This window comes from Sander vitreus, chromosome 5, assembly GCF_031162955.1.
Source record: "Sander vitreus isolate 19-12246 chromosome 5, sanVit1, whole genome shotgun sequence".
Lineage (NCBI taxonomy): Eukaryota > Metazoa > Chordata > Actinopteri > Perciformes > Percidae > Sander > Sander vitreus.
Genome location: NC_135859.1, coordinates 7,959,355 through 7,987,265, shown reverse-complemented (window position 1 = coordinate 7,987,265; position 27,911 = coordinate 7,959,355). Strand labels below are relative to the sequence as shown.

Sequence of the window (27,911 nt, the reverse complement as noted above, 5' to 3'; positions counted from 1 at the left end):
CTAAATACATGTGGACATTGCAGAACTGTAGTGTTACAATGCTTCTTCTAATCTCAACCCTGTGTGACACACCATTACCCTCCGAGTCCCTGAGGTCGAGACTCTCATGCTGGAATAATGTAAAAACGAATATGGCCAGGTGAGTGAGATAAGCCTCTGCTAACAACTCTGTGAGTGTGACAGGCATTGAAGTGGGTAAATGGGGAAAGCAATTTCATTCCCATTCATTTTAGTAATAGCCGTAGTGTTGCAGAATGTTTCCACTAATGCATCACTTGCAGGTAGCTGACAAAAATAGATTTTTAATCTCATTATCTCCTTAACAGCTATGCAGGAAGAGAGAGAGGGAAAGAGGGTGCGTATATGTGTATGTATGACTGTTCATAAACGAGTTTGAGAGGTAGAGAGCGAGAGGGGGTATGGGTGTACAGATATGCATCCTCGTTTCCTCCCACCCCTAGGTGCTCTAATTGAGAGGAGGCCTTAGTTATATAAACAAGAGGTACACCTCAAGTTCAAAATTAAATATTTGGAGAGCAGGCGTAATGCTTTTGAAAGTGATATATATTCCAGTGGGTGAACACCGGTGTCAAAGGGATGCTGATGAAGAGGTGGTTATTGGCATGGAGAGCCTTCTCCCTTGCACTGGAGAGTCAATTCTCACCTTGCCTCTCCTTCACAACAATGAACATAACAGCCTCTAAAGCTCTATTTCTATTTCTGTATGCTCCAATTGGATCACGCTTCTGCTGATTGTTCCACATCTCCATGCGCTGTTAAAGTGGTAATCTGCGAGTTCCTTGTTATTTTTCCTTTTTTCCTTTGTCTCTGTGTGTGGTGCTAAGCGCTCATTACTGCAGTTTTGCACTGCACATCCCGCAGATCAATCAGCGTCTCTCGTACTCTGACGTCTTTTCCCTTTTGATGTTTGAGTTTCTGTAAGTGGCACACTTTCGTGTATTCAGCTGTGTGGCTTTTCTCATGCTAGTTTGTGTTTCAGACATGGCAGAAAGTCTGACTTCCTGCTAAGGAATGTGTAGAGGTGCAGCGAGTCAGAATTCCAAGTAGTGCGGATGGGCAATACTTCTTATACTAGCAAAATATTATGGGGAATGAATTATAAAGATAACATAAGATCCTGTAGGTAGGATGCTGTAAAAACAAAATGAGATCAGTGTTGCAGACTCATGAAAGTACAGTGGGGCAAAAAAGTATTTAGTCAGCCACCAATTGTGCAAGTTCTCCCACTTAATAAGATGAGAGAGACCTGTAATTTTCATCATAGGTACACGTCAACTATGAGAAAGAAAAATAAATCCAGAAAATCACATTGTAGGATTTTTAATGAATTTATTTGCAAATTATGGTGGAAAATAAGTATTTGGTCAATAACAAAAGTTCATCTCAATACTTTGTTGGCAATGACAGAGGTCAAACATTTTCTGTAAGTCTTCACAAGGTTTTCACACACTGTTGCTGGTATTTTGGCCCATTCCTCCATGCAGATCTACTCTAGAGCAGTGATGTTTTGGGGCTGTCGCTGGGCAACACAGACTTTCAACTCCCTCCAAAGATTTTCTATGGGGTTGAGATCTGGAGACTGGCTAGGCCACTCCAGGACCTTGAAATGCTTCTTACGAAGCCACTCCTTCGTTGCCCAGGCCGTGTGTTTGGGATCATTGTCATGTTGAAAGACCCAGCCACGTTTCATCTTCAATGCCCTTGCTGATGGAAGGAGGTTTTCACTCAAAATCTCACGATACATGGCCCCATTCATTCTTTCCTTTACACGGATCAGTCGTCCTGGTCCCTTTGCAGAAAAACAGCCCCAAAGCATGATGTTTCCACCCCCATGCTTCACAGTAGATATGGTGTTCTTTGGCTGCAACTCAGCATTCTTTCCCCTCCAAACACGACGAGTTGAGCTTTTACCAAAAAGTTCTATTTTGGTTTCATCTGAGCATATGACATTCTCCCAATCCTCTTCTGGATCATCCAAATGCTCTCTAGCAAACTCCAGACGGTCCTGGACATGTACTGGCTTAAGCAGGGGGACACGTCTGGCACTGCAGGATTTGAGTTCCTGGCGACGTAGTGTGTTACTGATGGTAGCTTTTGTTACTTTGGTCCCAGCTCTCTGCAGGTCATTCACTAGGTCCCCCCGTGTGGTTCTGGGATTTTTTCTCACCGTTCTTGTGATCATTTTGACCCCACGGGGTGAGATCTTGCGTGGAGTCCCGGATCGAGGGAGATTATTAATGGTCTTGTATGTCTTCCATTTTCTCATAATTTCTCCCACAGTTGCTTTCTTCACACCAAGCTGCTTACCTATTGCAGATGCAGTCTTCCCAGCCTGGTGCAGGTCTACAATTTTGTTTCTGGTGTCCTTTGACAGCTCTTTGGTCTTGGCCATAGTGGAGTTTGGAGTGTGACTGTTTGAGGTTGTGGTGTCTTTTATACTGATAACAAGTTCAAACAGGTGCCATTAATACAGGTAACGAGTGGAGGACAGAGGAGCCTCTTAAAGAAGAAGTTACAGGTCTGTGAGAACCAGAAATCTTGCTTGTTTGTAGGTGACCAAATACTTATTTTCCCGAGGAATTTTCAAATAAATTCATTAAAAATCCTACAATGTGATTTTCTGGATTTGTTTTTCTCATTTTGTCTCTCATAGTTGAAGTGTACCTATGATGAAAATTACAGGCCTCTCTCATCTTTTTAAGTGGGAGAACTTGCACAATTGGTGGCTGACTAAATACTTTTTTGCCCCACTGTAGCTAGCACTAGCTCCAAAAGTCGCTAAAAGTCGCCAGATGCCGTCATACGCTCATTTGCATATTGGTGCAGCCTGTTCTCATGAAAAGTTAAGCACAGTAATTTGTATGATTTCCATGTTTTTTTTTGCTGTACCACCACATTGCTGCTGTATAAGAGCGTGGCTGGCCACATAGAGAGGAGGTCAGTGTAGATGGATGGGTGTTAACACACAGGACTTTCAAGCCAGGGAGTGGAGTTCACTTCCTGGGGAAAACAAAAGACTTCCACCCAGGAAATGTGTGTTCCTTGGGAGTGTTTTAATCCAAACCACAATCTTTTTCATAAACTTAACTTTAGTCATTTCAGTGCCTAAACTTAACCGTAACGTCCACCGACACAACCGGCAGCTTGCGGTGCTCTGTACCCAGCTCAAAGTCACCTATTCTCGGGTAACTGAACCACCAACAACCGCTGATATGACCAGGCAATACGACCGGGTTGTGGTGGAGGTCTGTAGCCGGCTTCACGAAGCTCTGTAGCAGCTTAAACAGCTAGCAACGGCCGCTCGGCTAGCAACTGCTGCTCTGTGTCACAGATTGCCGATGTCATGTGACCAGCCAGCGGTCTCTTAGTTTTTGTATGTCTTATGTTTTAGAGTGCATAACTTTTCGTACGATATCATACTAACCCGTTCATGAGTAGGTGTTGATTGGTGATGCCATCACGTATCATATTCATAAAGCTAAGTGACTGTGTGTCGGCTAACTGCCTGTTCCACGGCCCAAGAAAAGAGGGAGAGAGACCCTGTGCTGTTGGCAGAAGAGCATAGAATGTAATTATTCTGAGCAGCATGCATTAACTACAATATAATATATCTTGCTTTTCCCCTGATAGTCTGAAGTCGCTAAATTTGTCCCTAGTCGCCTTTTAGAAATAAGTCGCTAAAACCTAGCTCAAAAGTCAGTTGAGATTTGAGCTTGGAGGTTTATTCTAGACTTAGTTTGTGTGACTCCACCTACTCGCACAGTTCAGATTGGTGATGAATACCGCGAGATGTAACTGAAAGCTCTGAAAAAGCTGGTAAATGGAGCTTGATATTATTTTGTGACACACAAAATGAGATGTTTAAGACGGTTGACTGAACGTAAGCTGCGCTGACCTTTGTGAGTGTTCCCATAGCTGATCAGCCACTGCTTGTGTTGATGATGAGAGAATAAATTGCGAATACATTCATAAGGAGTATTTCTGTATCAAACTATGCAGTAAATCTTCATCATAATGAGGCCAAACTGAAAACATTTACTGGTCAAAATATCAGCCTTCAGATTTGTCTACTAGGTTTGTTACATTGTACTGTTTGAGTCTTAGTAGTGATTTAACTGCTGTTATAAAACAGTATGGGTCAATTATAGTATTCTACAGTATGTTATTTTTGAATAACAAACTCTTGCCATGGACGCAGTTCTGATCCTAGAATATGGAGGACCATTTTTCTTTTTAAATGAAATCATTTTTAAATCAATATTCTGTGTCAAGTGATTGACTTCTCTAGTACGTAGCCATGTAATAAACGGGATAATGTAGATTAAGAGGGTGATTATTGCGAATGAAACCCTGACAGGGTGATGCAGGATCCTTTACCTAACAACATTCACATTGTAGCGTGCAGGCCTATGTAGTCTTGACTTTAAAAACCTGCAGAAATGACTTTGCAGGTCATTTCAATTGGTAATTACAACAGGAAATAATAAAGTATGTCAATTTGTTACAAACTGCTCTTGCGAATAAGCTAGCTGCACAGACTCCCCCACATCCTCAAATAATCTTGAGCAGAGCAATGGGGAACGTGCAGTGCAAGGGCCTAATTTTCTTTAATGTGAATATGGCAGAGGCTACTTTGGTTTGGTGGAACATGTGTACGTTCAAAGGTTGTTTTAGTCGTGCAACAGAAAACTCAGATTGGACAGATAGTCTAGCTAGCTGTCTGGATTTCCACTGCAGAGATCTGAGGAATGCAAAGGTGCACTTAAAATCATTAACACTAAATGCTAACCTACTAACTAATATTGTTGAATTGTTTCACAGCAATTCAACAATATTGTTCTGCACTGATGTTCACGACGTTTCAGAAAAAAACTGTGCAAGTGCTATGGCCAAAGCTTTTAATGCATTTTGTAAACATCACGCAGATGGATGACGTGAGTTGAGTCTTTGCTGGCATTTCCTCTTGGATTTACACTACGATTCACCAGGCATTCACATCTAACATGCCTCAAAATGTTTTATCAGTTTTATCAATGTATACATATTTCTGACACAGATTGTGACCAAGACGTTACGAGACAGACCCATCTTGCAAAGTGTGACATGCAATGAACCTGCAACATCACTGTTGTGACTCAACGCACAGGGCCTTTATGAAAGCTTGAAAACTGTGCTGCCAATGATATAAAAAGAGAAGTGCCTGGCATTGATCAGCAAATCTTGTGAGCCCTGCTGATCAATTTGAGCAAAAAAACAAGTAAAACATTGCTTCTTACACCTTAAAGTTTTAGTTGCCGCCATATCTTTGTGGTACCCTGAAATTAGCATTTAATTATCACCAGTGACAGCTTTTTTTGTAAGACATCAAAACAATTAGTAATTTGCTTTAGCTCTGATTTTCCATTTCTGAGCTGACCAGACAGAATTACCATCAGTGTGTTTTAGGTGGTAGAAAATAAATAGCTGGACCACAACCTGTTTAAACAGATTCAAAACCAATGTGCTGCCACCAGGAAGGGCTTTGCCCTGGTTGCCCTTAATTAACCATCGCCTTTAATTACATGAAAGAATACATGTTATTTTCTAGATTACATTGCACACAACCGAAATTAAGCAGCCAAAGTTAAAGGTTTTGGTGTCCTTAAAATATTCCTGTAACTGTTGGATGGTTGTGTAACTTTAAAGATCCTTGAAAAAAACCCGTGAAAAAGTGTTGTTTATTTCTTATTAAAACAGACACTGCAATTAATGAGAGACATTTGAAAGTTGAGCAGCTTCACTTTGAGATGCAGAAAGACCACCATTTTTCCTCCAGTCTGCATTGATCAGCCACACATGAGAAGAAAATGTGTGCTTATGCATCGGTGGAACAGAATAATACGTCTTAACAATAGCTGCTTCTGCAGATACAGCCGATATCTAAAAAGCTTGTTCTGCGTAGCAAAGGGTAAATGGGAGCTGGGGAGTCTGGTGTGAATCAATAAAAGCCATCAAACACCTGAGGGGTCCTACAATTTTCCCCCAAACCACTCCACCCCCTGGGCAGGGGGAAACAATGGCGGGGCATCAATACCTGCAATTGCGAGAAGGTGGGCCAGGAGACAGCGAGCAAACCATACAATGGGTCACCTCTCCTCCAGACAGCAAATGGGTGCGCAATCGTTTGCATCAATTCAGTCCAGTGGGAGATGGAGGACAGGATGGGAAAGGGGTGCCATTAGGAGTGTATTGGTATAGAAGGTGGGCACCGGGGAGGAGGTTTTTAAAGCAGGTAGAGATGGAGACACAGGGGGATAAAGGTGTTTTCAATTACCCACAAATTCAGAGCAATTTCCTCCTCTTTCTGACCACAGCTCCCACTGCGAGGCTGATGGGAGTCCAGAACAAGAGGCGTGGAGATCGCGATTGTTTGTTTGAGGGTTGGTGGGGAGGAGCAGTAGGAGGTCGGTTTTCATCCGTCTACTTTGTTCAACCTTTCTCTGTCACCTTGCAGCTTTTATTGGAGCCTTCTTCTTCTTTTGCAATGGGTAGGAACTTCAAAGTGCATTTCAACTTCTATGTAGATGTTGATAAGCCACTTCCTGAGAGCAAAAGATACTCGCATGATAATTGAAGATAATAGACACACACTCACTGCATTGTTCCATTCAGCAGAACCACACTGCTGTTTCTGTTTTGCAAAGTAGTTAAATTAGCTCTGTAATGATGCACGCTTCATCTCACTGATGACTTTTGCCCTCGGTTAAAAACTTCTCTGCATGGCAGACCATTTCCATTGTGCTCCTCTATCAGCGGAAAGGGTAGGTTTGTAATGCTTTGGATTAAATTATTGCAGGTACTTTGTGTGTGTGATACCCTGGAGCAGATATGTACTGACAAAAACACTTCAGCAGGGATGAAAATGACAGAAATGGAGCCATTGTGTTCATTAGAAGGAGGGGGGTGTGAACCATGGTAATAGCATCCACCCATACAGGCCTGTCTAGTCCTTATCAACTCATTCTTTGTTGTGAGAAACTCTTATCCCCTGACCCGTGGTTAAGGCTATGCAGATGAATTATTGTTGATAAAACACTGTAATTGATTTACTTTTTCCTCCTGGTGAATAAGAAAGTAACCATAGGAAGAAACAAATGGTAAAATGAACAGAAAGAGAGTATTAAAAGCTAAAAAATAAAGCAAAGCAAGCACAAAGTATATAAGTTAACCCATGTTAGGCAAAGCTGGATAACCGACCAGGCAACACTCAAATAATTGATTAATTGTAAAAAAAAAATATATATAAAAGTATATAATAATATACAAACAGCTCCAAAACCCAAAGATATTGAGTTTGCTAACGTAGAAGACAAAGAAAACCAGCCAATATGCTCATATTCATATTGAGAGGCTTGAATCTGACTATTTTGGGCATTTTTCCTTATGAAAGGATTATTTTATTATATTTTTTCAGTTCTGTGCAGACATTCATGTTATCCAGAAGATTATTGCTATGGACTTTGGTGATCCCCTGAATTGTCCTCTAGCGCCACCATGAGGTTTATATTTGTGGATTTAAGTGAAATGTCTAAACAATTTTTGGATTGTCATGAAATTTTCCATTATCAGATAAAAATGTAATTTGACCAATACTTTTGATTATGGCTAAATACCGTCTCATCAGCTGTACTTTATGGTTAGTGCTCATTAGCGTGCTGACATACAAAACTAAGCTGGTGAACATGGTGACCATTATACCTGCTAAATATCACCATGTTAGCATGCTGACGTTTAGCATTAAGCAACAGCCTCAAAGCTGCGAGTGTAGTCGTAGACACTTGTAGTAGTCTACTGTAGAAGCAACTGTAAGTTACATCATGTTTCCTTTTCATCTTGCACCTTCCCCTTTTAGGACAATCATCTACACATAAAAAGGAGACAGGAAGTTCCCCCTGCTTGCAGATGTTGCCAGATTAACATGTGAGAGGCTTGATAGGAGCCTCTATCAACCATGTCACTTCCCCTGCTCCCTGGCTCAGCAATAGAGGAACAACTAGGTAGCCATTTTACACACGCACACACACGCACACACGCACACGCACACACACACACACACACACACACACACACACAAACACACACACAAACACACTCTGATAGTACATCGGAAGGTGTGTGTTTGTGTGTGTGTTTGCAGGGATTGGGTTAGGGTTCTTTCTGGATGGTTAGACTTATCTCCCCTCCCATGCACATTCACAATGTGCATGGGATGATGGCCAGATGGCCGGAGCATACAGAGCTGCTAATGGTACCACTTGATCATGTCTTCGCTGTATAGGCTACTAACAACGTACATAAATGCCATACACAGAGCTTTCAATTAAGGAGAGTAAACACTTAAAGGACAATGTAGATTTAGCCGTGTGTAAATCCAGATCTCACAGGCAGTAGCCACAATTTAAATACTTTTAGCTTGCACCTAATTAGAATGGCTCTTCATGTTTGCATTTACATGTATTTCTTAATTATAGAGAGGTAAGATTACAAGTTATGAGTTAAAATCCAAGGGAGAGCTATGAAATTCCATGTGAGCCTGCCCCAGCTCCAACCACACACATGCACGCCACACACACACACACACACACACACACACACACACACACACACACACACACACACACACACACACACACACACACACACACTGGTAAATAAGAGTTAGTGTGTCTCTAGTAATACATTACTGCTCCCATGTGGTGAAATTGGATCTGCACTTTTTAAGGGTTGATTCAGCCAAGTAAGAAAAACAACATACCTTCTCACCTTAGACATCTCTCCATGCAAGGGTTTTGGGTTTGTTAGTTCAGATTTGAGATACCTGTATTTCTGCCTGATGTGAATGGGATTTTTTTTAAACTTTTTTTTATTCAGATTAGGTTCTCTGAGAGGAACTCTCTCCTTTGCAGGAACGCTCTGATCCCATTCACACATTCACACTTTGGAAGCTGCCCAGTACAACCACAGTCTGATCTACTGGCCACTGAACAGCTTCATTGGAGCAGTTGGGGTTAAGGGCCTTGCTCAAGGGCACCTCAGTGGTGGTAAGTGCCCACCCAGATTTATCCTGTTCGGTCCAGGGAATGAACCGGCAACCTCCCGGTCACAAACTCGCTTCAGTACGTTTTAGGCCACCATTGCCAAAATAATAGTCCAGTGTGTAAGAAGAAAAAAGTGTTACTAATAAGATTAACGATATCTACGTTCTATAGACCCAATCACAATGTTTGTTTGTATAACCGGCAGGTTAAGTCCACCTCTGTCATGCCCTTTCCATTTAGCTTGCCCTCACAATAAACCAATGCCGTGAGGTTCCAGATCTAATAAGAAAAGTATTTATATAGCTGATGTACTACAATATTTTTTTCAATGAAATGTGATTATATAGCCTACCTTTCAATTCATTGTATTTGTATTGTAATTTTTTATTGTAATTTATTTTAGTACCTGAAGTACCTTAAGTTTATTTATTTTGTCATTGTGTAGGGTTATAATGCTCATTGAATGCCTCATTATATATCTTTCAAGTACGATGCCGAATTGTTAAAAAGTTGTTTGTATCACATGCTATTCGTGAAAATATGCAAATAAAGTTTAAATTTTCCAGATCAGTCCTTCAGAAATAAAGACTGGTGGTCGTTAACCCCGTTCGTTCGCTCTGCATGATTTCCTGTTTCTCCTGTGTGAGGCAGGCTATGTAGCGTGCTCTGGTGAGGTTGTGATAGCATCATTGTTTGTTTCTTTAAATATCATTAAGCTCATAAAATGTATTCCAGACTGATGTCCCCGTGTGCTGCTTGCTTGCACGCCACAGTCAGGAACAGCTTGTTAAAGTCCAACGTGGAAGTCGGCTTTGGCCGAGAGTTATTGATAATCCCTGATTAGGAGCGTTGATACAGCCAAGGTAAACTATTTTGTCGGAACTGGTTGATGTTAATGCTATTTAAATAACTGTGAACACTAACTCATGTCTTTGTGTCCCTGCAGAGCAGAGGGTCACTGCTGCTTTGTTTAGTCAGAATTTTGCACAAAACCTTCACTCGATTTTTATTACTTTAATCATTGTTTTAATGACTTTTGCCTGGTTTTTATTATACACCCTTTTGATTTGTTTTAATTGACTGCAGTGTTTCCCCCAGTGTATTGCAAGATGGTGGAATCCGTCTTATAGCTTTTTTTAAGTTCTTAATTTCACGATTCCGTCCATTATTTAGTATCGCAGAAACTTATGTGCTCTACATTAATGCTGCCATCAGTCACAACTGTTACCACTTTCACACCACCTACCAGGGTTGTCTGATCAGGGTTCGACCCTCCTTTTGGAAATTCAAACCAAGCCAGTCAACATGGGTTTGTCCCTGGTCATGACATCAGAGATAACCTGGGTCAACCCGGGAGCAATGCATAACAATTACCTTAAGTGCTAGAAATGGGCGGGGTTTTACAAGTCATATTCAGTGAACAGCTAACATCACATACTCCAGTCCAGCTGTATACCAGCAGAACTCATGTTTTGTTGAGGTTTTATTTTATAATTGTTTCGCAGTGATTATGTTCTAAAGCACAAATAAATAACCATCAAACACTTCTCAGATGATTTTGTGCTGAGTGATTCTCCTCCTCTGCATATTTATTGTAGGGTACTCTAGTATCGATTTTTTTACCCTTTAATACGAGGGGAGAACATTTCTTTGGTGATTTCATTAAAAGTAAAGTTGGGCTTTGCTGTTGGCTTCACGACTCTTTTTTTTTTTTAAAAGACGGAGAGAGAAAAAAAGAACTGCAGGCTGCAGACGGGTGCTAGAGAGAGGGAGTAACCCCCAATTTCCACTAACTGCGAAATGGCTGCGGATCTGCTCCGGAACGGCGGCGGAGTCAATAGGTTTCCATTAGAGTCAATGTGTGTATTTTCACTGACTGCGGAACGGCTGCGTTCCGACTCTGTCCCAGCTCCGGCGATCCGTAGCCCTCTGGAGCAGATACGCAAAGCTTCTATTTTTGACTGATCCGCAGCAATTCAGCACAGGGTAGATTATGCGGGACAGGAAGTCGAGCACAGAAACAAAATAAAACATCCGGGTAATTTTCAAAATAAAATACACCGTGCTCACGGCGGATCATATTTCCCTGCACTACACCTTGAAAACGTCATAATGGGCGGAGACAGGCCTGAAGTCAAGTTTGTGGTTCTGTTTATAGAAACTACATCCTGTTATATCGCGCGATCAAACGTGAATTTGCGAGATCTCGTGGGTCTTCGTGACTTCAGCTGTCAGTCATGGCCGCAGCCGTTCCGCAACAAATCCACACCTGGTGGGTATTGAAGGACGGCAGAGCACGGCGCCGACACGCAGCGGAGCCGATCCGCAGCTGTTCCGCAGTTGGTGGAAATTGCGGGTAAGAGCGTCGGTGCCGAGAGAATTAAACCAGACTTATTTTCATACGTTTACGTTCTAACGCTGGGTAAAACTCTGCTACCGCTCTGCAAAAGGCAGACTAGTGAACACTCAGGCACCCGCTGCCAGCGGACTGTTCGGAAATAAATTGAACCTCTCCGCTCTACTGTTGTTGAAGCCGTCTGTGAAAATCCTAGTTTTGTACAGTCTATGGTGAAACCCCAGTGCAAAGCCCAGTGAGACAAAATTATGTTGTGTTTTTTTCAAAGTGTGCGGCGACCTGTGACAACTGCCCTACTCTTATGTCCAACCAATCACATAATTTGTCCCGCCCCGGCTGTTAGCGACCCAGGTCATGCGCAATTCACATTGAAATCAACCCTAGTCTACTCTTATCAAACCCACCTCTCTGCCTCAATCAACATTTATTTATATATTTATTTATATGCTACCTGGGTCGCAAAGCTGAGTAGATCGAGGAGGGTTACCCCATTCAAACACACAGTTGACATGGGTATAACCCTGATTGAGCCATCGGTGTGAAAGGGGTAAAAGTAATGTTTGCTACAAAGTCACAAATAGCTTACCTATACTTTTTCAAATGAATGCAACAATAAGTAGGACTATTTTAGAAATAGAATATCATAATGAATGTGAAGAGACAGAGGGAACAGAATAACCATTCCTTCAAACAGTGTGCATCTGTGCAACATGACTCCTGTCAACAAATCATACAGTCTAGTCTTCTTTCAACCAGTTGCTCAGGCAGACAAACAGATTTTCAGATAATAGAGCTGACCTCTTCTTCTGCAGAATGTTGCCTGCCAAAGAGAACAGTCTCTCACATGGCACTGTTAAGGAAGGTGTAGCCAAGTACCTTTTTGCAATATTGGCCAGCTGCTTCATAGGGCGGGTCTTGGCATAGCCATAGTGGGATTCGTAATTTCGCTTCCTGCATGGGAAAAAATCGTACTCTGGTTTATTGGCATTTCTTTAAACCAATCACAATCGCTAAGCTCCGCACGTAGCTGCTGCAAAATAGCCTCAGGAAGGAACTTGTGTACGTTCAAAAGTTGTTTTAGTCATGCGAGAGAAAACTCAGATTGGACAGATAGTCTAGCTGGCTGTCTGGATTTACCCTGCAGAGATCTGGGGAGCAGTTAACCATAGTCCTCATAAATCCACCGGAGTTTAGAATTACAACACAAAGAAAGTGGAAGGTGACTGACATCCGGCGGAATTTCCGGCGGCAAAAGAGCAATCCCGGAGCTGAAACATTGTGGATATAGACTATGCTGTAATAGATGTCAGATTACTAACATGTGTCCCACTTCTCTGTAGGTCCAGGGGCTCCAGTTGCCCCAGCAGTTGACTTACAGACAGTCAATTACAGTTTAATATACAATATACAACAGTGACAATGGATAGAATGGAAAGGGGGAGAGAGATGGGGGATGACACGCAGAAAAGGGCTGCAGGTCGGTTTCAAACCAGGGCCACTGCAGGACTCAGCCAACATGGGGACAAACGCTCTTACTGGGTGAGCTAGAGGCCACCCCAGTCACAGTGAATTCTGTAGTAAAAGGTGGAGTTCAGTAAACACAGGGAGAGGACATAAATAGTCCAATTGGTATGAGACCCTAAATCTGCATCTTCTTTCCTGGTATCCAGATAAAGGAGGAGCCAGAGTCTGAGGAGTGGCAGCTGAGCAGAATCTCCACAATCAACCCCAATGATCTGAACAACCTGCATATTCAGATGGGAGATGAGGAATGAGGAAATGGAGACGGTGGACAGGGAGCTAGATGCTCAGGAGCAAGGTTGTGTCTTGGTGCAGGAGTCCTTTTTTTTCACCTTGGGCCGATGTGCAAGAATGGAAGGTATGGCATCTGCTTTTAGTCTACTCTTTCCTTTGTTTGATCTCTCAAACTGATCTGCCTCAAAATGTGCCTGCAGAGTAACATTTGTTCATTTTGAGATTAATTAATGCACAAACAATAACCTGTACCATCTCCCCAAGAACATATGATATATGATCATATCTTATAGTTGTTAATTGTACCGTATATGTTTTACATGAAGGGTATGTTCTAAATGTTACTGAATACAGTATCCTCACATCACTACCTTGCATAGTTTCTTGTTGGTGGCATCTCCTGTGATAGTCAAATTGCTACTCTTCACTTTGTTCAACCATTTCTTCCTTCTCTCACTTTCTGAAGGGAAGCCGAACATTCTGCAACATCCAACCATTGTACAAGAAGCTGCCAACAAAGACATGAGCATAGCCCAATAATTGCTCTAATTAAATATTAAAGTCCATTGCCTATTTGTATACAGGAATAACTGAATTACTGAATGTCCATGCCTAAGAATAAAAACAATTGACTTGTGTTAAGGCTGCACAACTAATACATGCACATTTATTTTGTCGCTATTATAGTATAAGCTTATAATGAGCCTCTGTGTGCAATGGTACCATTGAGCTGTATCCATAGTCCATAAGTAGAAACTATAACTAATATGGTTAAAGCACGCTTAATTGCAATTTTAATCTATCTAGACATAAAATTATTTATTCTAGTCCTGTTAATGATTTCGCTTAGACTGTGTCAAGTTAGTCTCGCTTTGCCAGACCTTCCTCCACAGCACTGCCGAGGAGGGTCTGGCTAGTCCACACAGCATTCCTCAATGCGATATTACGAATCCTGCTATGGCCACGCCAAGATCCGCCCTTCAATAACATTTATTGGCCAGGCATCCATGCTTATGCAAGGTAACGTAACCCCATTTGTACAGGTCCTATCCCCTGACCAATCGCTATCCTAACCTTAACCACTTGAGGTCAAATGCCTAACCTCAACCAATCAAGCTGCTTCATAGGGCAGGTCTTGGCGTGGCCATAGTGGGATTCGTAATTTTCGCTTCCTGCATGGGAGAAAATCGTACTCTGGTTTATTGGCATTTCTTTAAACCAATCACAATCGCTAAACTCCGCATGTAGCTGCTGCAAAATAGCCTCAGGAAGGAACTTCAAAAGTTGTTTTAGTCGTGCGAGAGAAAACTCAGATTGGACAGATAGTCTAGCCAGCTGTCTTAATTTACCATGCACAGATTTGAGGAGCTGTTAACCATAGTACTCATAAATCCACCGGAGTTTAAAATTCCACCATAAAGAAAGCGGAGGTAACGGACATCGGTGAAAAGACATGCATCCAGCGGAATTGCCTGCGGCACCCGAGCAATCCCGGAAGTGGAACGTCAAGGATATAGACTAGTGTTAATGTAATGTGTTATGTAAATGCATGATGCTTTCATGCAGTATGTGTTGTTGTTTTTTTACAAATCAAATGATGCCTTGACTTATTTAGCATTAGTCATTGTTGCCACATCTCTGGTTGGGCTATCCCAAAAAAGCATTACCATGGAAAATAAACAAAGCTGTGTTCAGTAATTTCCGTTTAATATGGGTGAGCTTATCCTTTAATACCTAATTTGTATGCCAAGTTGTTTGAAAGATTCCCAGTGCTAAAAAATATTCAAGAGAATAAGCTCATTGGGTATTATGACAGCAAAATGATCAGTTAAAGCTCAGGCTAAATGCTTAAAATACAAACACGATAAATTAAATGAAACAGAAAAGAGGGGTTTAGTGTCATATTCCTGTGCATTCATCATGTGCATGATGTTAATACCTCACTTAAAGCTGTAACCGATCAACATCATGTATTGCATTTGATTGTTTTGCTCATGTAAAGCTACCCTGTTCCTCCTTTGTGCTACTTTTCCTGCTCGAGTCCTCATTGAGACCAAGAATGCGGATCACATCACTCCAGATCTGAGGGCTTTACACTGGCTTCCTGTCTCTCAAAGAATTGATTTCAAAATACTACCGTTGGTTTATAAAGCACTGAATGGTTTATTTATCTTCTGCTGCTACATTATGAACCAACCAGACCTCTCAGGTCGTTGGGACCAGTCTGCTTTCTCTCCCCAGAGTCAGAACTAAACATGGAGAAGCAGCATTCAGTTTTTATGCACCACATATCTGGAACAAAAACATATCAGAAAAATGCCGGTCCGCTGCAAATCTAAGTTCTTTTAAATTAAAGCTATAGTGCGTAGTTTCTGTCTCCCCCATGAGGAATTCTAAGTAATAATAACAAAACTGTCGGCGTGTCCACATGATACAAGCCTTCCGTGATTGCGCACCACCCCCACCCCCTCCCCCATGCAGTTGCTAGTAGCCAAGGAAGACATCGAGGATTAAAGAAAACAGATTAACTCTTCAGAAGAGGTAATTATCTTCACTCGAATTTCTGCGTGCGAAAGTCGCTGGACGACACAATCTTCTGAACATAGCCATACTAAGAAATACAGAGAGAGTTGTGTGGAGCTGATAGTCTTAATTAGCTTTGTATCAACTCATTGGGTAATGGCTAGAATGAAACGGACGTTCATTAATATAAAAAAGTTACGCACTAAAAGCGTTAAGGGCTGAAGACTTTGCTTTTTGATGCTGCCATTTTAATTGTTCATTTCTTTCACTGCACTGTAACTTTTCTTCTTGTGCTTCATACCTGTCTTATCCTATTTTAGCTGCTTTCATATTCTCTTTAACAAATGTTTTTAATTGTTTTTAACTGCTCTTCAATGTTTTATGTAAATCACTTTGAGATGTCTTGTTGCTGAAATGTGCTATACAAATAAAGCTGCCCTGCCTTGCCTTGCCTCTTGTGTTGGAATGGGGCTGTGTGTCAGGACGGCCATGATTGTGCATATACGAGGTTGGAGATCAGTGTCAGTTTCCAACAAGGACTCTATATTTAGCTGGCGAGGGGACTGGGTGACCCAGTCTGACTGCAACACGTACAGACACACTTCACTGAGACCCCAACACTCGTTCACCTGCTGGCTGATTCTTTTTTATCTGTGTATGGTGTATGGCAAAGAGGAGGTAAGTTATGAATACTTTATTTCCTCATTTTAAAATGACACTGCATTAGGGATGTTCATTCCCCTCTTCTCTATACTGTGATTTCTTTAAATTTCACATTTACAGCATCCCCACACTGCCATGACAGACTGATGTGACTTAGAGAATGGCTTTGCTGCTTGGTACTGGAGCTGTTATCTGTGTCCTACTGACCATCCATCTTGGTGATTAGTGAAGTGGCAATTGGAGAAGACCATGTGTCAGTCGGAGGTGCCAGGGGCCCGACTGGGCCTGAACAGTCCTGACCCGCTGGTGAGAGAGGCTTTTCTGATGGCCCATGACTACATAGACTATGTAACCACAGGGGGGGCAGATGGCGCCATGGGTCCAGCCCCTACAGCCTGCACCACGGCCCTGCGCTACGCCGGAGACGAGCTCCTCACCCGCTTCCCCATCTTCTTCCGGCGCTGGCCTCGGGTCTTCCAGGACGTGACGGAGAACACGGCCTGCCCCACGCTCATGAGCATCCTGGATGAGCACTTCTTCCCACCAGTCCCTGGGGGGCGGCGCAGGGACCTGGCCTGGAGCGCCGTGCTATCGGTGTATGTGCTGGCTGGCCAGATGGCTCTGCATTGCCATGAGAGGGGCATGCTGGAGGTCCTGCCACAGCTGAAGGAGTGTGTGGGGTCCTATGTGGAGAGGGTCATCTGCCCTGAGATACGAGATAAGGGAGGATGGGTAAGACTAAAGGGCAATTTTGGTATTTTTCAACCTGGACCCTATTTTCCCATGCATTGGTGTCTTAAGTGACCAATGCGAACAAAATGATTTGACAGTGGTCCAGTACTGAGTAAGAATGCTGTTAGCGGCAGCTGTGAACCAGGCTGCAACGTAGCCTAAACGTCAATTTCCGTCTACTATGTTTTTGACACTAACATGCTCAGATTGTTATAAAGCACGTGTCAAACTCACGGCCCACGGGTTGAACCGTACCCCTTTTTTCTATGCCACACATCAATTTAGGTTTTGACCCCCTTAGTTGTGTGCCAAACCAACTCTCTTCAAACTGAAATTATCCGAACGCTTAAAGCAGAATTTGGCACATTTACCGACATTGAGACTCAAAAATTCCCAAAGAACCAGAGAGTTTTCATATTCAGGCTGTGAAACAGGTTGTTGTGAGTGGGCTGTGTGGTAGCCTCCTTAAAGGGCAACTATTATATAGCATTTTCAGTATTTTACTTACGTATTTTGTGTTTGTACTAGAACGTGTTTACATGCTTTAATGTTAAAAAAAAAGGAGCGCCTGTCTCTTTAAGCCCCCCCTCCCGACAAAGCCTGCTGTCTGCTCTGATTGGCCAGAGCGTTCCTGGCATCTGAGCTCCTACGCAGCCTCGCTGTTGTATCGTTAGTTGAAGTTGGAGCTACCACAACGGAGTATAAAGCAGGACTTTGTACCGTGAAAAATCACCAATAAAGGCTTCTAAACCAAATACTATACAACCGGACATGTCCCAGCAGTAATTTGACCTCAAAATTGGGGAGAAATTACCAGCATTGGCCGCCAGTATTACAGCTATCTCGCATTAGCATGCAGCTACCTAATATTTAGCACTAGGCTAACGTTAGATTGTAATCGAACGAAGCAGCACTTTATACAGTCAAAAACTGATAGCAGATAAAGGCTTCTGAACCAAACACTACCCAATCGGAGATGTTTCCGCAGGAATGCAACCCGAAATTGGGGAGAATTTAACAAATTGGCAGCCTAGATGACAACTTTTCATGTTAAACAAAAAGAATCTTACTCTTGGGTCAACTGCTGTAGGGATCCTTCCTTTCCATAATGTTGTCAGACACGTAGAATAATAATCTGAGCATGTCAGCGGTAAAAACAAGCACTTTCAGTGGATGTAAATTGGAGGTGCCCAATTGCCCATTAACGTTACATTGCGAGCTTGTTTTGTCACTTCAGTTACTTAGTCACAAAAACATGGGGAAATAGGGTCCTGGTTGAAAAATACCAAAGTTACCCTTTAAACAAGCTGGTTCTCTAACTTTATATATAGCATCAACCTACTTTAATAATGCAACCATAATGTCATTATAGGCTAGGCTACTTCATAGATTTTTGATTAACTAACTCAAACTGCTGCCACCTTGCTCCATCATGTCAAACTGTGAAAACCCAGTTCCCTTAAGAGAGCACTGCAGTGATTTAATATTGCACTTCAATAAATATCTAGGACATGCGAGAGACAGATTTGAAAAAGAATGGTTTAAATTGAAGCAGCAGAGGCAGAGATATCCTTTTAGTCCCTATGGGCTAAGCTCCAAAAAAGCTGGATCCTACTCTTCCCATAATGCAATTTGGTAGTGTCTTTAATCAGAGCCTGGTTAAAGCCCACTTCTTTTTAAACTCCATGGCCCTGGTTTTGACACAGACTATCTGTTATTTGTTGTCTGCATGCCCAAGCAGAGAAGTAATGTCACTTCAGTAATTTTCTCAGAATTGGCTTGGGGTGGCGGTAGCTCAGTCCGTAGGGAGTTGGGAACCAAAGGGTCGCTGGTTCAAGTCCCTGTACGGACCGAAATACGGAGTGTGACCTGGAGAGGTGCCAGTTCACCTCCTAGGCACTGCCAAGGTGCTCTTAACTAAGGCCTGTACAGCAGTTGCATGCACATCTCTCCATTTGTTCATGCATAGGACCTGAGCATGTGTGTATTTCAGGCCTGTGTACAGTGTGTTCTAACAATGGAGTAAAAAAAAAAAGTATAAATGAAATCGGAGTAGACTAAACTCCATCAGACTCTCAAACGACATGATACTATTGTTTTCACAGGTTGTGCAGTGCTTCTCGTAATTAGTAAATTGACTTTAGCATTCGGGATGTAACGATGCATCGTGAATCGGTTAAAATAAAAAAATATTTTTAAACGGCCTAGGGCGTAAACATTTTTTTTTTTTTTTTATTTGAATGCAATTTGCTGCATTTCTACATACATTTATAGGGACTATGGTGATACAAAATCCAGGAAATAATTAAGTTGATCATAATAGGGGCTTTCCGACCGGAGGGATTTTTGCAGTTCTTAGAACTAAACGTTCCTAGAACACTTTTTTTGTCGTGTTCCGACAGGAAAAATGTGGGGATTTTTAAGTTCCTCTGGCCACTGTAGCGTACTTTTTTAGCTCCTACTTCAGAGCAGGGTCTTTTCCCTTTTCCCTTTTCCTAGGTGTACTTGATTGGTCGAACTTATAAGTCACGCCCACTGCCATCTCGGATCTTGCAGGCAGAGCAACAACCAACAACGGGACATTTTTAACAATTTTCACCATCTTATTCATCATTAAATTCACTTCCTCTTCGGAGTTCAGAAGCTCCATGAAGTGAGGCGACAGCCAGCAAGCGCCTGCCCCGGCTTCTAGCTCGTCGCTCGGCCAGTCATGCTCAGACACCTCGCGGTAAGCTGGAGGTCTCTCAGACCGCTCTCGTAAATAAGAGACTTTTATTTCGCCGTAGACGGTTTGTTTGTTTAAATAAAAAACACATGTCCATCATAAGATTAACGGGAACCTGTGGTTAACTGTCTTTTCGGAGTTAAACTCCACAAGCGTGTCCTGCGGCTTGCCGGCCGAGACGCGCACACACACACACACACACACACACACACACACACACACACACACACACACACACGTCCACAGCGCAGCAGCAGGCAGAGGCGGGGTCTGTTCCGAGTATAATAAAGCCCCGTCTGTGTTGAGTAAAACATTACGTGAATTACTACGAGCATTTAATATAGGAAAAGTGCACAAGTATTAGCATCATTTGTTGTTGTTGTATGTGGCGCTAAGGTCTAGTGACGATGCTATAAAGACCGTTGCCGTGCTTGCGTCACTCCCTTACCCCTCCTACCAGTCCCTATGGCCACTTGGCCAGTGGGAATGCAAACGGAAAAAAAGATTTTGGGGGAGAGTAGTTCTTAGAACTGCTTAGAAGTGTACTTTTCCTCTAAAAAGTGCAAGTACTATCCGGTCGGAAAGCACCTAATGATAAATTCTTCTAGAAAGAATAGTACTAAACCATGTATAAGAAGTTGTCTTACTTTCTTTATTGTTTAAAATAGGGACGTATAAATAAAATAATAAACATATTTGAAAGTGGGGGGGACACAAACGGGAATTTTAAAAGTGGGGGCGGACATTGGAAATTACGCCCTAGGGTACAATGCACACTGCAGACTACACATTGCAGCTTCTTTATTTGCCCAGAGTTTGATGATACTATCTTACCCCTTTTTTCTGTCAGTGAGGTAGTGGTAATTTGATTAAAATATACATTTATTTAGGAATATGCACCATTTAAGCATAACAATAAAGTTTATAAAAACTAGAGATAGACTTTAAGATAGGATCCCTTCCACATATAGTAAGAAATGCTACATTGTGGCTGCTTTTATTTCACTTTACATTGTGCTTTAATGTTTTAGTGCATATTTTTAAACAACTTTTTAATTGTACAAATGACCACAATCTAACTGCCACAGTCAATTTTGGGCCTCTGTGCAACTGAAGTTGTATCAAAATTGACCTATACTTCCACAGGATATACTACAAAAACTCCTTTAATTTCTGTAAACAACAAAAACATTATATTTTAATTAACTGGTTTCCACATGCTGAATTAAAACTTAAAAAATAACAATTTAAACCACACAAACCCACATTCTTTTGACTACCTGCTTCTTTACTTACTTTTTCTCTCCTAAATGATACGTGAATGCTCTCTTACTGCATCGAGGAAGGAAGATGCTCCACAAGTAATGCTGTATTATTCGAACGGGACATCCAATTATCAGTTTATTGTCCTGACTTGTATCATTTCATTTGAAACTTTCATCAACTTATTTTTTTTCTGACAGAGTGGTTTTGTATCACGCTTTGGAGAGAAGCAGGGCTTGGAGGGCCAGGTGAAGAAAGGGTGCTGTTGGACACTGCTGGCATTGGCCATAGGCATCCTCACCTACTTCTTGTGGAAAAGAATAGCTTAGCCAACACTGCCACCTAGTGTCAACAACCAAAAACTCTTCAAGAGTGAACCATATGAAAATGTCGGGAAAAGGAATTTTACAGTACATCTTTTAATTCTGCAGAAACTATCAGTAACTGATACACATTAGTATAATTTCCATCACTGCTGGCATACCTAGTAATAGTACATGTACATACTTGTGATGTAAGGAGCATTAAGCCATTGTGATAGTCACATGCTGGCAAAAGTTGAGCTAACAATTTTTAACAGTTTATGAATTTATAGGATCTAATATGATTAATCTGCTCTGTGCTATGTCAGCTGTGCACATGTATTCAGAATTGTAGAGCAATGTGGCATGTACTGCATTTGTGATTTCACCTTTATTAAAGCCAATTGAGATGTGTTAACTACATTTGTATTGTCATTTTAATCACTTGTTTCCCCTCAGAGAATTTAACAATTTAAAAAAAAATTTTTTTTTATATACATCTTATTAGTCTACCTGGATTTATAATACTGGCAAAATACCAGTTATGCATCTACACTTTATGTACAGCGTAGAGCATCTGCTTTCTATATAGATCAAAGTCATTAAAATCAGGAAGGCATAGTTCAAAAATGCATAAGATTTTATTAACATGAACAGCAGACAGAATACTGAAAACTGGATAGACATGGAACGTTATTTCAATGAAACTTCAGCAGAGCTTTGTAGAAGTGACACATTTAGGCCAGCTCCTCCTCACCCTCCTCCTCAAACTCTCCCTCCTCCTCAGCAGTGGCATCCTGGTACTGCTGGTACTCAGACACAAGGTCATTCATGTTGCTCTCTGCCTCTGTGAACTCCATCTCATCCATACCCTCACCTGTGTACCAGTGGAGGAAGGCTTTGCGCCTGAACATAGCAGTGAACTGCTCAGAGATGCGCTTGAACAGCTCCTGGATGGCTGTGCTGTTGCCGATGAAAGTGGCAGCCATCTTGAGGCCACGGGGAGGAATGTCGCAGACGGCGGTCTTGACGTTGTTGGGGATCCATTCAACAAAGTAGCTGCTGTTCTTGTTCTGCACATTCAGCATCTGCTCGTCCACCTCCTTCATGGACATGCGGCCGCGGAAGATGGCAGCCACTGTCAGGTAGCGGCCGTGACGTGGGTCGCAGGCGGCCATCATGTTCTTGGCGTCGAACATCTGCTGGGTGAGCTCTGGCACGGTGAGCGATCTGTACTGCTGGCTGCCTCGGCTTGTGAGGGGAGCGAAGCCTGGCATGAAGAAGTGCAGACGGGGGAATGGCACCATGTTTACCGCAAGCTTACGCAGGTCAGCGTTGAGCTGTCCGGGGAACCTGAGGCAGGTGGTGACACCGCTCATGGTGGCAGAAACCAAGTGGTTGAGGTCACCATATGAGGGGGTTGTGAGTTTAAGGGTGCGGAAACAGATGTCATACAGAGCCTCATTGTCGATGCAGTAGGTCTCATCTGTGTTTTCTACAAGCTGGTGGACCGATAGTGTGGCGTTGTAGGGCTCAACAACTGTGTCCGATACTTTTGGGGAAGGCACCACGCTGAAGGTGTTCATGATGCGGTCGGGGTACTCTTCACGGATCTTACTGATGAGCAGGGTGCCCATACCAGAGCCTGTGCCACCACCCAGGGAGTGTGTGAGCTGGAAGCCCTGAAGGCAGTCGCAGCTCTCTGCCTCCTTCCTCACCACATCAAGGACAGAGTCTACCAGCTCTGCACCCTCCGTGTAGTGACCCTTAGCCCAGTTGTTGCCAGCACCACTCTGGCCTGTAAAACAAGAATCAAGCTTAAGGTTCACACATTAAAACATGCATAATGAGTAGCTGAAATTCTCTGGACAAATGCGCACCAAAAAATTTTTTTTACCGAACACAAAGTTGTCTGGTCTGAAGACCTGGCCGAACGGTCCAGACCTCACAGAGTCCATGGTACCAGGCTCCAGATCAACCAGCACAGCACGGGGCACATATTTTCCACCTACAAAAGCAGGTCAGGGGTTAGGGAAATAAATGGCAAAGAAAAGTCTGTACTTTATCCTGTACAAAAATACTTACCTGAGGCTTCATTGTAGTAAACATTGATCCTGTCCAGCTGCAGGTCACTGTCACCATGGTATGTACCAGTTGGGTCAATTCCATGCTCATCACTTATCACCTCCCAAAACTGCAAGACAAAAAAAATTGACAGAGTTTAAAATCGTGTAATAATGTTTTATAACTGGTTTATTTAACAGTCTCTTTTAATGTACAAGGCTGGAGTGACTACTTGATTTCCCGCCGTGCAACAACGGCGCGCGCGGCCTGATCCCCTATTGGCTACGACTCATGGTTATGAATTTGAAAAATCCTGCTACGTCACTAACCGCCAAGACCGCCTACTTCAAGCAAAAGCCGGGCGCTGTTCAAAAGGCATTGCCAAGTAATGCTAGGCCTCAATGAGCAGGGAACGTTCCAAAATTACTATATCTAACGTTACCTTGGAAAATTCTTTATTTACATACAATTATATACTGTTCATTTTACGTTACAAGAGTAGGCGCTTGTTTTAAGGGACAATTATCACTTCACTTTTTTTCCGCATTGCAGTAATGTTGCAGTAATAATGCCAGTCGAACAAAGGCGACAGTATCCCAAGGTTAGTTCGTCAACGTAAACGTCGTTACAGTGTTTCAATTGCTATTTAGCAGTTTGATGTTCTGCTACATTGGGCTTTACATTGAATTTCGATACATTTAAAAAGATAAAAAAAATTGTTAAATCGTTTTATTAGTCTATACGTCGACATATTGTGTACTAAATACATCCCAAAAAAGAAATCGTTCAAATCAAAACGTTAAAAATGTAATTTACACAAAGACATTAATATTCCCAGGGCGTGGTTCGTCGGAAGAGTAACGTAACGTTGACGTTACAGTTATTGGCACAAAGCACCGGCTCCTAAAGCAGAGAACACGGCGTTTATGAATAAAATCATTCAATTTTTGAACTCAAATGGCAAATACAGTTTTACTAACCTTGGCACCAATCTGGTTTCCGCACTGGCCAGCTTGGAGATGCACAATTTCCCTCATTTTTCTTTGTGGAGGTGGGATGGACCTTTCTACGACTGATATCGCCTTTCTTTATGTGTGTGAACGACGGCTCAACTCTATTTTATACTACAACAAGACCCGCCCTTTACGTCTAAGATCGAATGTGTATTGGCTGATTTTCGAACGCGTCATCTACAGACACAATTTTAAACCAATCAACTGTTTCAATGCTTATCCGCCATTGGTCTAATCCGCCTGCCAATCACATTCATCTCAAACGTGTGACTAACGTCTAATCTGAAGACGTTGGCCTACTTCCTCATGATGGCGGAAAAGAAAAGCGACACTGGCAACAGATTTAATTCTGCATGTAACAGCCGCACGTTAGCGTCTGTAAAAGACAGTGAAACATTTCATTTTGACAATCAAAGTAAATTATTTTAATTTGATCAGTTGTAAGACTTCTTTGTTGACTGCTAGTTAGCCACAGTCCACGTGGCGGACTAACGTAACAGCATACAATGGTCCAGTTTAGCAGAGGTTCGCTAGCGGAAACTGTCGCAACAGAATTGGACACGACTGTCGTGGCAACAACCGTGATGTTCAGTCATGCGCCTTTAGGTCAACGAGTCTACAGTTTTACATTCCAGCTAAGCACAACAGCAGCAAAGTCTACATATTAGTTCCCTTTAGGCCTACTCTAAATAAAAGCTGCATCATTAAAACCACTAGGCAATAACTTCATATTTACAGAAACTGTAAGGGACAGTGATATTTGTGTGTGGACAGAAGGGCTAGGACTACAGTATTATTAACAAGGCAGGCAACCAAAAAGAGCTGTGCAGTGCCCTGATAGTAGGCTTTATCTATCAGGGCACTGCACAGATACGTAATCCTAATTATCATGTGTGATGGTGATGTGCCAATGCACACAGATTTGAAGAACTGATTCAGAATCAAGAAAAAAAACTTCACAATTATTTCACACAGGATGTGCATTACACCAAACCTCTAATAGCCCATATTATGTAAAGTACTTTCTTTCAGTCTGAATAGGCTTTTAACCTGTCAGACTCACATCTGAGACAGAGAATGTTGCAGATTTATGGCTGATTCTTAAGATAATGTAAGACTAAAAATATTAGAATTTAGCTTCAATGTAAGGTTTACACACAGGACATGGCTCAGACACAGGATGCCTGGAGAAAACAAAAGCCTGTATGTGTTTGTGCATGTATTGTTTGCTGTAAAGCAGGGTTGCGGGATGAGGGCTGATGGGCTTATTAATAGTTAATCTGAATTCCAGGCGAGAATGTGGCTGTGACACCAGCTCTTCTGCATGGGCCACGGCCATGTCTCTAACAACTGAGGGGGGGGATACATCCTAGGTGGTTGTCGCCATGACGATTAGGCTTTCTCACTGGGCGTTGCGGACTTCTGTGCCTTAGTACAGGGCTTTGTATAAGCTTTCCATGAACCTCTCCAGCCATTAGCACAGTATCTATGCATACCATACATTTTTATGTAGATTAGTTGTTGTGCAGACTATAGTCTTTAGGTGGGTGTGTAGTATTTCATTGAGTGAGTCTCATTAAATCTAAATACGGTAGTATTATTATGAATTTATATTCACACTGCCTGGGCCCTAGATGTTTTTTTTTACAGGAACACCACTGCTGTGCTTACCATATCATACAAACCAGTATGTAGGTCACGCTTGTAGTCTCTTCTGTGTGTGCATTGTAATCTGACACACAAAGGCCTCCTCTGTTTGCTCCATGACAGTGCCATGTCACAGAGAGGATGAATCAGGATACAAGGAAATATGACCAGCTAGCTTGTAGCCTACTGTATCCCCTTGTCTGCATTGGGCCTTGTTTTCAGGTGCTTGCTGTAACTGTAGGGCAACATTTTGCAGTTGATCCTTACCCACGCACTGTAATCAGTCATCCTTATGCTTTTGGATTATTTGGCAAAACCAACCTGCAACAGGAAAGGAGACTCTTCAGACAAGAAAAGGGTTCACAGCCCCACACTGCTGAGGGGGCTGCTCTGTCACTGGAGCCAAATAAAGGATGTCCTCTATTCAGGGGTTTTCCAGACTCAGAATGGTCCTTTGGGTGGGGCACTCAGCCTCCAGCAGCTAGATCAATATTAAAAAAAGGAAACAGATGCTGCTGGGATAGACACACCCACATCAGCGATTGTAATGATTTAATGCTTTCACAGTAACAAAGTCACTGAAACATGAAACATGTTTACTTAGTAAAACCGTAACAGAATCACAGAAACTCTCACTGTCTCACTATACACATGGCAGAAAGCATGATAGGTCTGCGTACAGTAAAGGCAATGAGTTTTTGTTACTTCATTTGGCAGAAATCTATGCATTTACATGTTATTTCTGACAATTTGCTTGAGTAAATAAAACCCCAATTAACAAAACTGGTTAGAGAAATAATATTAATATTTAAATAAATCACTGTGAGAGACTGACACAGCCTGACTCTGGAGGTAAAACTGAGACCAGCTCTCATATTCAAATTTATGTTCCGCTTGTTCGGTTGTTTGGTAAATTGCTCTTAAACACATTTAGAGAGGATTTTAATTGATATTTTTAATTCTCAATTCTTTTTATTTTGATGCTTGGTGGTGGGGATTTTCCTTTGGCGCTGGCTAAAACCTTTTTTGGGGGCGCCAAAACTTCCTCTATGCAGGAAAAACCCTGCTATTCACACAGTACAACCATCTTCTACTTAGTTATTCCTAAAGTCAGCGCTGACAAATGAACTACTGTCACCGAATGTTTTGCATAGGCTCAGTATGATTTTTTCTTCATAATGCAAATTCATTTTTAGGAGGCATGCCCACCAGCCACATTTGATATACTGTACATCGTAACTGAGGTATGAAATTGTCAAATAAAATTTAAAAAATACATTAAAATGATCTGCTGGCATTGTAACAACAGATGAACAGGGTTGCTTTAGCCAGGAAGGTCTAAAATAGAGGCTACAGCAACTGGATTGAAGGGGAACATCCACTCCCAGTGTTATCAATGATGTTAGCAGCAGGCTACTTTATTTCCACTAGCTCTAAAAATAAAGATTCTATACACTATACACTGAATATTTATATTGTCTGCTGTCTAACATCCTCACATGTTTTCAGCTGGTTAAAACTGTCACTGTTAAAATCAGTTTAGTCTTACTTAGTGTGGCTTCTGAAGCCTTTGAGTTGGGCCTGTTTTAGTAATTCAAGCCCTGCTAATATGTTAATAATGGCAAAAGCCAATTTTGGCATATATTTTAATTCATTTGTCCACTGATTGAATTGAGTTTTCTGCTTATGACTGACACTACACGGCCAACCCGAACATAGTATGTGGACACCCAAATATTACACCTGTAAGTGGTTGTGAACATCTCCATA

General features: G+C 42.1%; 2 protein-coding genes and 1 long non-coding RNA gene across 3 annotated transcripts; 2 read left to right on the top strand and 1 right to left on the bottom strand.

Annotated features, from left to right (window-relative positions):
- The first annotated feature begins 46 nt into the window (after positions 1-46).
- LOC144517988 (uncharacterized) lies at positions 47-13,846 on the top strand. The gene is made up of 3 exons (XR_013501986.1): positions 47-139; positions 13,125-13,333; positions 13,676-13,846. It is a non-coding gene; the product is annotated as an uncharacterized LOC144517988 (long non-coding RNA).
- A 1,073-nt stretch (positions 13,847-14,919) lies between these two features.
- Positions 14,920-21,900, top strand: bcl2l16 (BCL2 like 16). The gene is made up of 3 exons (XM_078250299.1): positions 14,920-16,410; positions 16,516-17,127; positions 21,316-21,900. Exons 2-3 carry the CDS (start codon positions 16,645-16,647, stop codon positions 21,442-21,444), a joined length of 612 nt encoding a protein of 203 aa, XP_078106425.1. The 5' UTR covers positions 14,920-16,410; positions 16,516-16,644; the 3' UTR covers positions 21,445-21,900.
- A 139-nt stretch (positions 21,901-22,039) lies between these two features.
- On the bottom strand, positions 22,040-24,588 carry tubb2b (tubulin, beta 2b). The gene is made up of 4 exons (XM_078250298.1): positions 24,462-24,588; positions 23,503-23,611; positions 23,315-23,425; positions 22,040-23,215 (listed from the first exon to the last, which is right to left on the bottom strand). The coding sequence occupies exons 1-4, from the start codon at positions 24,516-24,518 to the stop codon at positions 22,155-22,157; spliced, it is 1,338 nt and encodes a 445-aa protein (XP_078106424.1). The 5' UTR covers positions 24,519-24,588; the 3' UTR covers positions 22,040-22,154.
- Positions 24,589-27,911: the final 3,323 nt, after the last annotated feature.

Excerpts from the sequence above, each read along its gene's own strand:
- bcl2l16 (XM_078250299.1), top strand. The coding sequence starts at position 16,645 with ATGTGTCAGTCGGAGGTGCCAGGGGCCCGACTGGGCCTGAACAGTCCT. Across the intron at positions 17,128-21,315 it reads TACGAGATAAGGGAGGATGG|AGTGGTTTTGTATCACGCTT; the intron begins GTAAGACTAAAG and ends TTTTTCTGACAG.
- tubb2b (XM_078250298.1), bottom strand. The coding sequence starts at position 24,518 with ATGAGGGAAATTGTGCATCTCCAAGCTGGCCAGTGCGGAAACCAGATT. Across the intron at positions 23,426-23,502 it reads TTACTACAATGAAGCCTCAG|GTGGAAAATATGTGCCCCGT; the intron begins GTAAGTATTTTT and ends CTGCTTTTGTAG. Across the intron at positions 23,216-23,314 it reads ACCAGACAACTTTGTGTTCG|GCCAGAGTGGTGCTGGCAAC; the intron begins GTAAAAAAAATT and ends CTTGTTTTACAG.